Here is a 12,954-nt window from a genome sequence, read left to right on the forward strand (position 1 = left end):
CTACTTATGCCCACAGGACAGTATCATTTTTGAAACAAAGCACCATACTGTGGGCTACCTTAATTTGATAAATGATTAAAAACAGATAAATCACCTGAGTCAGTGGACAAATTCATGAAGTAGTGGTATTTCTAATAAGTTCTCATATTATTTTAGTCTTGGTTTGAAATTTCCTTATTAAGAAATTTAATTCCTTCATTATGATACAGAGGAAAATCTACAACCATAGGTTGCATCATCTGTGAAAGAGAAATAGGCCACAAAACATGAGGACAGGACCTCATCACCAGGTAAACTGATTACGCATGGATAATTAAAATTAAAATCAACAAGTAGATTCACACAGTCAAATGGAAAGTTACACTTCTTGAAATACACTGTGTAGACCAGCCTCTAAAGATAGATTAATCTTGGAAACCACAACCAAAAAAAAAAAAAAAAAAACCAAAAGCTATCAGCAGATCACAGCTATCAGCAGATAACTGCAAGCAGATAAGCTGCCAGCACCCAGCTCAGTGCTGTAGGGATTGTGATGGGGTATACATAAGAATTCAGCGTATACACAAGGAACACTGTATGGGTATAGAGAAGCAATGTGGGATTGGGGAGATGATTCAAGGAATACAGGGTCCAGCTCTGGTAACCACAGTTCAAAAGGATAGTGAAAAATTGAACCAGGGTACAGAAAAGAGCTCCTAAGAGAAAAGCTGTAGTGCAGAACAGAGATCAAAGGCCTGATAAAGAGTTTATGTTCCATGGGCCACAGTATGCACAAGTCAGACTACATACATAGAAGGTGCATCCTGAACGCAAGCTGAATGTATAGCTTTCCTCAGAAAAATAAATTTTTATTTAATGTTTTAAATATTTTTTTTTCAGTTGTTTCATAAAATATAAGTAGCAATCTGGAATTTAAAAGTCACTGAAATATATCATGGAACTTGAAAAAATGAAATGAAAATAGCATGGATATGGAAAGTGGGCCAGATGAAAAACATACACGCACATTTCCCACATAAGCGAAGAAACAAACAGAATGGCGGGGGGGAATGGAACCTAAGGCCATATACAAACATTCAAAGTCTGTTTTGGCCATAAAGGAAAGCTCTTGCAGCAGCACTGCAGAAAATGATTTATGCACTTTTCCAAAAAAAGATGGAGGCTGAGAAAACAGGATGAGAAACAGAGATGTACGGGACTTCTTGCCTTCCATTTTGCAGGGGGGATTACTGTCTGACACACTAAACCAAATTCAATTACTTCTGCAACAGCGTTCAAAAATTTTGAAAGATCTGATGTAACTACTCAAACGGGTTTTCATTCACAAGCTAAAGACAGAAGCAATTTAAAACCATGTCCAGAATCAGTACGTAATCAAAGACTACTTTTTAATTTCCTGTGTGGATCACTTTATTCCCCACATATCACAAGGAGTTACACTGACATTTTTAATCGCTGTTCTCGGATGTTGCCAAAAAAAAAAAAGAGGAAAAAAAAAAACCCCAAAACAACACACTTCCCTTTGTCCCTTCATTTTCCTTTGTAATCCTTCACTTACAGTGTTGCCCGGTTAAGTGCATTTCTCGTGTGAAAGGGATAGTATACAGAGGACCAGCGAACGGCTCTTAGCAGTCAGACCCCTAGTTCCAAGAATCTAGATTTGTTTCTGTTTAGTAAACAGTGTCTAGGGTCTGCAGGGGTAGAAACAGTCAGACATCTGGTTTTTTGAAACGGAAAAATGAAGCGTGAGGAAATAATGAAGTACAGACTTTCTTAATAGCTGTGAGCAGTGGGACATTCCAGCATCATTAACTCTTTCATTAACGTGCTGGTTCACTCCTACAGACATTCTCTTGTGTGTGTGACTCAAATCCATTTTACTTGTTAGTCTACTTGTTTCAGAAGTTGCCATTCAGCAGTAGGTTTCATGTAATAATAAAGACACCAAACAAGCAAGCAATTGTATATGTTGATTGGAAAAGGGTACAGCAAAAAGAATGGAGTATTCAGATGAATTAAACCTTCCATGCTATTAGCAACCAGGAAAGACTTCGGTGACCTGACTGAGGCTAATTAGATCAAAACCTTAGTGGGTAAAAAGGGGAAGAAATGGTCTCTATCTACAGCCAAATACAACACAGCCTCATCCGGAATCTCCATTCTGAAGCAACTTTACAAATTGGGTACTAAAGTAAACTAAGCTGCTTTTTTGCTAGGCTTCAGAAAGTACATTTTGATTCTATCTCCTGGCAATGATTAACTGTTGGATATATCCATTTTAAAAGTCCTAAAGCTCTAGCAACAGATGACATCCCAAGGGCAGCTATTGTTCTATTAACTCTCTAAGAAGGGAGGAGTAGCTAAGTTCGTTGTAAACACTACCATTGCTGCAGACTAGCAGAGCAATACAGATACTCTGTACTTCAGTCAGGACTCAGCAAAAGTGAGACCTCTTATCTACACAGATTTTTTTCTGCTCAGCCAATTGATACAAGTGTTTCTAAAGCATGTCTTCTACTGGTAGTACAAAACAGCATAAAAAAATAAAAATCAGAGAGGTATATATGAAGACTAACAAAACCTGGCAGATCCCCACCCACTAAAAACAGTAGATAGAACAAAACTCTCCAAAATATTTTGTTACTACCATTAAACCTGTGACATGGAAAGATCCTCATTGAAGATAAACTTGTGTTGAATATGGAAAGTCAAGAAGTGTACAGGATAAGCAGCAAAAAATAACACAAAGATACTACAAAATAGTACATTGTGCTTAGCAGTTTAGTAGACACACTAACCACTGCATGTGAAAAGGTGGTGTTCTCAACAAAACAAACCCACTTAAAATATGCTATCTCATATACTCAGAAGAAATTAATTGTGTCCTGGTAATAAAGTTAATTGGTTGAATTCAAGTATTAGTCTACCAAACCACCTGTTTCATCTACAAAGGGGATGTGCCAGACATGAGAGCAATATTTCTGCTTCTACATTTCTGCCTGAAGAACTGGAAGCCTTAAGGTTCAATTTTGCTTCAAGTTACTCACATCAAATTTCTCCTCTAGGAGGAATAATCCTGGTTTTATCAGCTGGTTGGTTAGCTAAATATTTTGACACAGGGTCAGAAACACTAGGTAGTTCTTCATTCATCTGGCATTAAAATGAAAATACACATGAGCATTCATGCATGAAAAGTTAGTTAAAAGTAATACTGAAAGACTGACAAAGTGGCAAAACCAAGAGCTTCAGAATTAAACAGTGCAAAACCTCCTACAATTTACCTATGATAGAAAAAGTCTACATGCACTGGGTGGTTTGACATAACACATGGTATTGAGCACATGATGAAGAGTCATGTAAATATGAACTAAAACCAGAAACAACATTGAAATATTTTTATGCCTTTCCTATAAATAATTCTTTGCCTTTTTGTTTTAAGACATAAGTATCCAATTGTGCAAAAAAAGTCAGAACTCAGAATTAGGGAATATGGTGGCAAAAGAAAAATATTAAGTTTCAGCAATACATCAGGTAGTAATATTGTGCCATGCAGACAATCACTTATAAGCCAGCACGTCCACTATTAAAAAAAAACCCTCAATTTTGAATCATCAAATACTTTGGACATCATTAAGACCACAGTGCAGAAGCTGAATTATAAAGACAGCCTACCTCCTCGGTCATACTGCTTCTTGCTTTCTTCCCCTTTGGCCTTACATCTTTCTTACTCTTGGCTGCACATTTCAAGTTTCAGCCTGTTGAGAGGTGCAGGGTCTTTTGCCCAACAGCAAGAATCTTAGAAGCAGAAGAACTGGGATTGTATGTACTCAGAAGTTAGGCTTTATTTCCTGGATGAAAGCATTCACCATTCCACAAAACCCAAGTGCTGTCCCATATGTTTGCCACACTTTCGAATTAAAGAAATCATAACAATGCTACTTTGTGCTTCAGTGTGTCTTACTGTTTTTTTTTTTTTAAGCATACCTGCTAGATCAGGAATTTCACACTTCCAGGCCCAAACTACAATACAAGAACAGAAGTGTGGGAGGGTAAAGAACTTTCTGCTAAATAGAGAACAAGCTGGATAAATACAGAAACAACTAAGTGCTAGTTAGAAACTGGAGTTAGTCTTTCTGGACTCTTGCTGGCTATGAGTGGCATGTAGGCATCTAGAGCCCACTGAAGACAACAGTGCAGGTACTTTGATCTCATCCTTCACTTTTCTCCTGTAATTGTCGCATTTCATTTACACTGCCAACAGTTCCAGATGTTTTACAATAAGTGACTACTGTGTATGCAAAACAAATCAGTCTGTGGTCAAACCTTTTCATAAGGCAACATCAAAAGATAGTATCAGCTTGGGGCTGAGAACTACTGAGGACAGAACAAACAAAACATAAAATGGGACACTGGAATCATGGAAAAGTGATGATAGTCAAGATGCAGATTTTGACACAAGCTTGGTGAAGTTCAAAACTTGAAAGACTTGAGAAAGAATAAAGACCCCAATAAGACAATACACAATTTGTTCCTGAGAGGAACCAAATTAACATATATCTTCCAATTCCCAAATTATATTTTTCGTCCAACTTTCAAGAACTATAAAATTTTACCTCCTAACACACACCGGAAACCATCCCCGCGATAACCTGCCTTACACTGGCAGCTGAAGGACCCAGGAGTGTTGTAGCAGAAAGCATCTGGATGACAGCGGCCCTGCTGACATTCATCTACATCTGTAAAAGAAAAGATAAATCTCAGATAACTGTTCCTCCTAATGGACAAATCAGGGTGATGAATTATAGTGCAAATCTGTCGCATTACTTTCAGGCTCCTATTTTAGGATACCTGATTAGAATTATAGACCTGTGGAAGAACGCCTATACAGAAATGCAAAAGAGGGAAAGGGGAAAAAAAAAAAAAAAGCATGTATTTTAGGTTCTGGCTCTCTGCAAATCCCTGCACTCTTCTATTCTGATGGATAACTAGCATTGTTAACTCACACAGTATTTTAGAAATATATGCCCTTGTTTCTCAAGGAAAAGACTTAGCACAGCAAGAGAAGTAGGATTTGGCCAGCAAGGTTTCCAACATGTAGTTAGGTAAAGCTGCTCCCCCACTGCGCTCCAATTAACATGAAACAGAATGTAACTTTTTTACATAGTCTGAGCATCATGTGTCACCAGCTTAGTAATATAAACCCATACAGTGCAAACAGTTCCAGCAGATGAAGATCCGGTCAGCTAACTGCAACTACTGCAATTTTTGCATTTACCTCATCTTGGACCTTCTGTAGCTCAAATATTGAAGAGCGAATTCAAAAGTGAGGGGAGGAAAGGACAAAAGCTTAATGCAATGCCTGCCTGAGGGGCTTAAACTATGAAATTTCCTACTTTAAATCACAAGTAACTATGACACATTGCAATGACCAGCTAAGTTGTGCAATAAAGAGTATAAAACCCACACAACAAATGGTGTTACCCACCCTCACAGGCACGCCCATCTCCGGAGAAGCCAGGGAGGCACGTGCAGATGTAGGCGGACCCTCCGGTGTACACACACTGAGCGCGCTGAGGAATGTCACAATTGTGCGTGCCTGTCTGGCAGTGGTTTATGACGTATTCAACAGCTGCGGGTGAGATGTACAAGAGAGGAGATGAAAATTTGAATTTTCCTCCACAAAGTCTGAAGCTTATAGGGAGAGAAGAACAGCTTTGCAAGCATACAGAAGAGAAAGAAAAAAAGAAACTGAGGTTTTTTGTTTGGGGGTTGGGATTTTTTTTGCCAAGATCTCCCCTTTATCACTAGTGTTAAATCTTCTTAACGTTTTACAAGGAACTGATTGTCCTCAGCACCTCATAGATGTTTGTTAATATAGAACAGAGCAGAAAGACTACCACGGTGATAGATCCTAATATCCATGCCAGTTTTGTTTATAAAAAGGAGTCCTGGATGAAGAAATGCAAGGCATCTCACAAAGGTACATCACGTGTTAGCTAAGTGGCCAGTTCACTGCACTGGGAATTATTAGATATGCTGCTACACTAACCTAGCACTGACCCAGGGCTGTCGTCACTTGGCAACAGATAGGAGCTGTGACTCACTCAATAGAAGATAAACACATTTGTCAACTATTGGAGAGATTTTTGACCAACAGTGGAAGCTGGGATCAGTCCTGCAGCTTTTCGTAACTTTCTCATCGTTGACAGCAGTGACTCTGAAGGCACTGCACTGCTTTACACACAAATTATTTCATGTAGTCACTGGAGCCCTGCCTATGCTTACCTGTTATGTCAGAGAAGAGAAAAGGAAACCATGGTATTTAAAATAGGAAGAGGCAAAAATACTACAAAAATTTTGGGCCCGGAAATACGTGAGTTTGCAGTGTGTGCATCTAGGAACAGACTTCCATCTACTATGGCAGAGAGTCCACTGAGGCTTTCTTTACACAGCTCTTACAAGGAGTTGACAGGGGACCAAGGCGAGACTGTACAATGCTCCTTGCATCACAGTACACAGATGGAAACTACCACAGTATCGGCAGGGAAATAACAAAAATCTGCCATCAGAGCCAGATCTGAAAACAGTCGTTTTTTTCCATTTCTCTCGAGGAGATGACATCATTGTTAGAATAATTTATATCTGTTCTGTTTGATGAAGTGAGTTTTAGGTTACAAAATAATCCCTTCAGAACTGCATTATAAATGCTTAAGATTGTGAGTTGGAGCTCAAAGGGAGTCCCTGAGTCCTCCTATTTCTCAGCCTACAAATAGGAGAACAGGATTTATTTACAACTCTCTTCTAAAGCTACCCAGTGAGTCACACAGCTGGTATGAGAAAGCTGCAGTTCCAGAAAAGCTGAGTCAGAGCAAGCTGCAAAAGCACAAAGAGGGTAGTTGTTGCCCCTTCTGGGGTTCATGTTGTCTGTGGGTTATAAAATCCTCTGCTGTGGAAAGGGGAACAAGATTACCATGACATTTATTTTCAATCTGTTGGGCAACTAGAGTTCATCTTCCCTCTCTCGAGTCTTACAGATGCAAAGTTTGGTTTTGATCGAAGGAAGCGATCAAAATGAAGTCCTTCAAGCTGGGCAAGGAATTACTTAGCACTTGTTAGAAGCGTGACACATCAACTTTATTGGAGAGTGGTAGAGTGAAGCCAGTGAGGTCATGGCTGAAGGGAAGAATATTCCCTTTCAGATCCAAGTGAAAAAAGGTCAGTGGTGGACATAACAGAAAGAACATAAAGCTGCTCTTCCACATCTCACCCTATCCCTTCCAGTGTCCTGGTAGAAGAAATTGCTTTTTCCAACTGTTCTGCAACAAAGGGGAGACTTAGGACGCACTGTGAGCAGACATGAATGGTAATTCTTACTGGAGCAGAGAAATGGGGCTTGTGATGGAATGTAATACACAGCATACAAAGTCACATACTTAAGGGAAGTAATGCAACTTTCTGCTCTAAGATGAAGGCTTCTCAGTCTTAGCTGAAAACCAGCCTCAGCTATAATGAGGAAAGACCTGAATGCATCAGCTGATCAAAGGGTAACTAAGCTTCTACCACAAAGCAGTCACGACAGAAGCAAATGTAATCCTTAGCTTTTATCAGTTATTTCCAAAAGAAACAGGAACTGGTCCAACCATACTGGAAGAGTGTGTACAGGTTTTGTCAGTATAGAATTATTGTCAGTCTGCAAAGAAAGACAAAAATTCTAACTAAAAAAAAAAAAAAAAATATATATATATATATAATCTATATCCTATCCTGACAGTTGCAGCTCTAGCAGTAGAGTCATTACCCCTCTTCTATTTGCCATTTTTAGATTTTTTTATTTTACTTTTGATGTTTGGAATATAAATGACACCCAAAAGAATCAGCTTAATGTTCTCAAGGGTAAAGCTCGTGGTTTTTCTTTCTATATGGACAATTCACTTTCAGTACACATCCCACACAATCACCTTGCAATTCTGCCAGCTACCAAATGGAATTTCTACAACTTTACTGAAAAACAGAGCAAACAGGAAAAAATATCCCTCATTAGGGCAACCTTATTCCAGCAAGTACAGATGAACTCAGGCTTCCTCCAGAAAAGTTTCTAAAGTAAATAAAAATAACCAATTCAGTGACAACTACTGAGTTTGAAGTTTTAATGGTCCATTAACAAACGAGCTAGATTTCCTCCACATCTCAAAGATTTTAACAGTGAAATGATCTGTATTTGTAATTCCCTTTCAGCATGATTAACTACCACTTCAGAATAAGCTTGCAATAGCCAAGACACACTGGTTTAGACCTGTGCACTGCCTTATCCAAGGGATGAATGTGTAACTAAAATCTCATCTGTTAAATCTAATTCTGGATTAGATACAAGAAAGAAACAAAACCCAAAACCCCCAAAAGCCAAAGCACAGGACTACAGAAAGTGCAGGAAAAGCCCTACCTCATCTTGAAAGTGAGATGCTGTGAAATACCAACAGATTAATAATGGCTCACTTTAATTCTTCTTCTTTTACTAATTTAAATTTTACTTCTTTACTACAGCTAAATAATGGTACAGAAAGGACAGAAGCATTCAATAATCATTTCCACTTTCTATTTGGAAACATTTGGAATGGGGAATTTTTATGACATGAAAACAAAGTACTTTAGGCACCTTCATTGGTTACCTAATGGATTGTAATTACTACCTGCTGCATGAATCCCTAAACTCAATTCACATTAGAAGTCAGCGCAGATCCTAGAAGCCCTGTTTTCCGTCTATGTGAGATGACTCACAGCTGGGAGCTGGTGGGCAGTGCTTTTATAAGAAATGTGAAACTCACCGACACAAGTCTGCCCATCTGCTGCAAACTGGTATCCCTCAACACACTCGCAGCGGTAGGTTCCTGGCTGGTTATTGCAGACTGCATTGCTGCCACATAGAGCTGGTTGCTCTGAACATTCGTCAACATCTAGAATATTATAAGGATTCCAGTTATTACAAAGATGCATTTAATACTGATGCCAGAAAAACAGAAACTGTGCAACTGCTGAAAAATAGCAGGCTTGCGTCTTTAAACCACATCTTGGATAGATCATACCTCTTAAGGGATATTAGTAACCTGAAAATAAGTTTTCAAGTAACTGTGTCCTCAGCTAGTCTGCACCAAAAAAAAAAAAAAAAAAAAACCAACCCCAGAAGAGGTTCTATAACAGAGTAATAAGGGGAAGGGACAGGGAATCAGAGAGGAAGGAGGAGCCACAGAGAAAGAAAACACAGCCTACAAGGTGATCAGAAGCAGTAATGACTACTGGGGGAGCATGAACTTTAAGAAAGGCTTCCCCTTTCATTATCCATATACATCTCTAATCCACTGCTGCTCAACTCACAGCACCAGGCAACTGGGAGGGACATTGTAATGCTGCTGTTTTCATTTGCAAGTTGATTTAAGGGCTGGAGTGGGGGGAAGGGTTGTGTTTTGGGTGTTTTTATTAAAAAAAACCAACTCCGTTAACTAATAGGGATGATGCATATTTCATCAATACACACTTTCACCTCTTGAAAATAAGTATTTGTGCTGCGATTTTATTATAAACCAAAACCCAAATACAACAAGAGTGCAGAGCTGTACAGAGCTAGGAAATAAAAGCCTCCTTGAACTGAAGGGATTTTCAAAGCAGACCTTGAAAAAGATTATTTCAATGGGTTCCACATATCTGTGCTCTGTACGTACGTACATATGCCATTCCTCATGTCCTTCAAGAATTTTTAACTGACTTGACTCATTTTAACCAGAACTTGCATTACAGTAAATTTCTCACAGCTAAGTTCCCACAGGTTTTATGAAAAGACAAACTGGGTAGGAAAGGTGCTTTGCAAGCTAGCGAAACATACCCAAGTTTGACCCTTCAAGACAGTCAAACTTGCTTACATTGATTATTGAGATACGTCATCTACCCCAGCATCCTCTAATCTATCTTTCCCAAAACCAGCCTCTCAGGACAGTTCATTTTGCTGGAGGTCAATACATTCCAAGCAAAACAAATTCTACATTAGCTGTCATTTTGTAATGAAAGTTTTATGATACCATAACAAACGTTTCCATCTCCACGGAATCCAATCGAACATTCGCAGAAGAAACGATTTCCAGTTCCTGGACGGCATATCGCATTGGTGTCACAGTTATGGGTACCGGTGTAGCAAGGATTCCGGTTAATATCAGCAGAACCATCTGACAAGAGAGACCATATTTAGCCATAACAACTCTATCCAACTAACAGCACTCAGAGAAGGCCCGGAAGGAGGTTGCTTGTAGCGCACATGAAACAAGGAAAGAGAATACTTTTTGTACCAGGAAGAGGGGGACTTGCAGGTGATGTGCAGGACATGAATCTCAGACACGGCAATAGCACCTGTATTCCTTGTTACTTGTGCAAAGGACTGCTGCATTAAAAAATAGAGACACCACAAAAACCTCTTTAAAGAGTAAGACTGACAAAGACAATGCATCTTCCAGCTACTGACACTAGACCCAAAATGTGATTCCTAACAGCTTGGTTTGTTCATTTGAATTAGTAGAACTTTATCTTTGTAACAGACAAAAGTGAGCACAGTCTTTTCTTGTACTCATCTGGTGTGCATTTTCAAACTGCCCGTTGGCTTTTTTCCTGATTTTAGTGCAAATAAACTTGGACAGCTCATCCAAAAAAATACGCTTCGTAGGCCACCTAACTTCCAAAGACAAAATGCCATGTTTCAAAATAAATTATAGAAACTAGCTGTTTCAATGGCAAATCTTATTCCCCTCTTTTGCCCTTTGCACTGATAATACAAAAAAAAAAAAAAATCATTAACAGAGGAACTATAAATTAGGTAAAGATAAACAATACACTCCATGTATCTGTGCAGCAACAGATTCAAAGTGGTGTGTTGAGAGTATTTCAAGGAATTAGACACAAACTCCACTGAATTTCAAGAGGAGATAATCACTTAAATACTCTTCCCCAAGTGAAAATACAAACTTTGAACAGTCCCATTTCTCTTCTTAATTGACAGACCCAGACTAATGAACAAAATAATATAACTCATTAATTTAACCCAGCTAAGGCAGGCTAAAAAAAATATAGAAGCCTGCTCTTAATTACTCACAAAAGAGAAAAAGAAAGATTTCCAATTCATACATACCACTGATGGGGCCGATGGAATTACTCATAGCATATCGCAGAATCTGCTCATCTCGGTTATACAGGACAAACACACTGTCCACTGAAAGCTGCTGAGTAGCAGAAGCAGCGTGGTGAGAGTCATCATGAATGCATTCATCAAACGATATGGTCTGTCGCCACTGATAGGCGCCCATGTACGTGGAAGCAATCCCGTCCCTTTCCGGCTCTGTCACCGTGTACTCCCTGGTGGACGATGAAGTGATCACTGCAACATGGCAACAAACACACTGATCAGAACAGGGAGCAAAAATACTCTGCCCAATGCTATCTGTAGAGTTGGGATACAGGCTGAGTAGCGTTAATATAAATTTCAAAGGTAAGAAGCTATGAAAGTGGATGTATTTCCATGCAAAGGAATAGGCACTTCACTAGGCTTACCCTGTTCTCAGATATCACAGCCTTGAGGAATGAGTCATATAATTTATCTTGACATATTTTAAAAATTTAACTTTGTGGGTTACCAGGTAAAGAAAGGAAAATTCAACTCAGGAAACTCAGAGGTTTCTTTAGATGAATTTACATAATGCATCTATAAGCTAAGAAGGACAAGAGCCACCTTACCAGCACCAAACTACACCCACTTTTAGTTCATTGTGGTCTATTGGCCTTGGATTTTGACAGAGTCCCGAAGAAGATGCATGTCTGAGAGCTCTTGTATGCTTCACAACAGTTTTCTATATTGTGAAAAATTGTGACCAAAACTCTTCAAGGCAGATTTGGGCTTGTGGACCCTCCCACCAACAGAAAGTTCCTCAGAACTCCACTATTCTTCATATGGACACCAGAACACACCTGTATCAATCCACTGGCAACAGCTGGATTGCTGCTAAGTAATGGTCTATCAGATATGCCATAGGACAGCAGAAGAATAACTGTTTGAGTACTGGTAAATCAAATCCAGCCTGAAAGATGCCTCCTTCCAGCTCCTGACTTTTCTTCCATGGGGACAGCATTTCTGCCAAGAGGTTGCCATTTCTACAGAGCACACGTTGCCCACACAACTCCTCCCAAACTCTGAAGTTGTTCAGCGCAATGCAGAAGCTTCCTGCTGTCCCCAGCTTCTCCTCCTCACAGCCCATACCAACAGGCAAAGCAGCAAGAGGGGTTCATCACTGGCTAACAAAGCCAGACATTAGTGGAGGTAAGGCAGTGATGATGCAACTATACCTTTTTCAGCTATCTCTAGCAATCAAAGTGCACCCTTGGAGCAAAGTGTACTCTCTCCAGTGTTCGTGTGCACCTGGGTGCACCACAGGCTGCTTCGTCTTTATTGCTCTTTGACAGCTGTGCTGGTGGCCAGCAGCAACCCTCAAACCCCACTTTGTTTTTGCTGTGATGAAACACCCATAATTTTATCCAGGAAGAGAAAAGCAAAAGAAGGGAGATTCCCCTGTAAATAGTGAAATGAAGAACAGCTCTCTTACCAAATCTCAGTCTGAGACAAGGAAGAGAGAGAAAGGAGACAAGTACTGAAGAGACAATGGTGGAAACTGAAAAGGGAATTAAGAGGCTCCTAATTTTCTGGTCAGTTGTTCAAATTCAGCTCAAATAATACTAACAAATGCTTGTTACTAACACAACGCACAGTCACTGTAATGCAGTTTACAAGACACATACTGGTAAATGACTGATTTGCACAGTCTCATCAGACAAGATCAAAGCCCACTTAATGACATTACCACAAGAAGGTATACCCCAGTACAGCTCCTACTGAAAAGCTATGGACCCTACAAAAAGCATTGCAACTTG

The 12,954-nt window shown here is 39.5% G+C and overlaps 1 protein-coding gene across 1 annotated transcript in view; it reads right to left on the reverse strand.

Moving 5' to 3' along the window:
• NID1 (nidogen 1) overlaps window positions 1–12,954 on the reverse strand; it is a 50,630-nt gene that overhangs the window by 21,673 nt on the left and 16,003 nt on the right. Inside the window, exons 8-12 of the mRNA XM_075707504.1 lie at window positions 11,165–11,410; window positions 10,068–10,211; window positions 8,823–8,951; window positions 5,486–5,629; window positions 4,614–4,736 (exon numbers count right to left, since the gene is read on the reverse strand). Coding sequence (XP_075563619.1) covers window positions 4,614–4,736; window positions 5,486–5,629; window positions 8,823–8,951; window positions 10,068–10,211; window positions 11,165–11,410 — 786 coding nt within the window. The remainder of the gene's footprint in view (window positions 1–4,613; window positions 4,737–5,485; window positions 5,630–8,822; window positions 8,952–10,067; window positions 10,212–11,164; window positions 11,411–12,954) is intronic.

The sequence above is a fragment of the Pelecanus crispus genome, chromosome 3, assembly GCF_030463565.1.
Source record: "Pelecanus crispus isolate bPelCri1 chromosome 3, bPelCri1.pri, whole genome shotgun sequence".
NCBI classification, from domain to species: domain Eukaryota; kingdom Metazoa; phylum Chordata; class Aves; order Pelecaniformes; family Pelecanidae; genus Pelecanus; species Pelecanus crispus.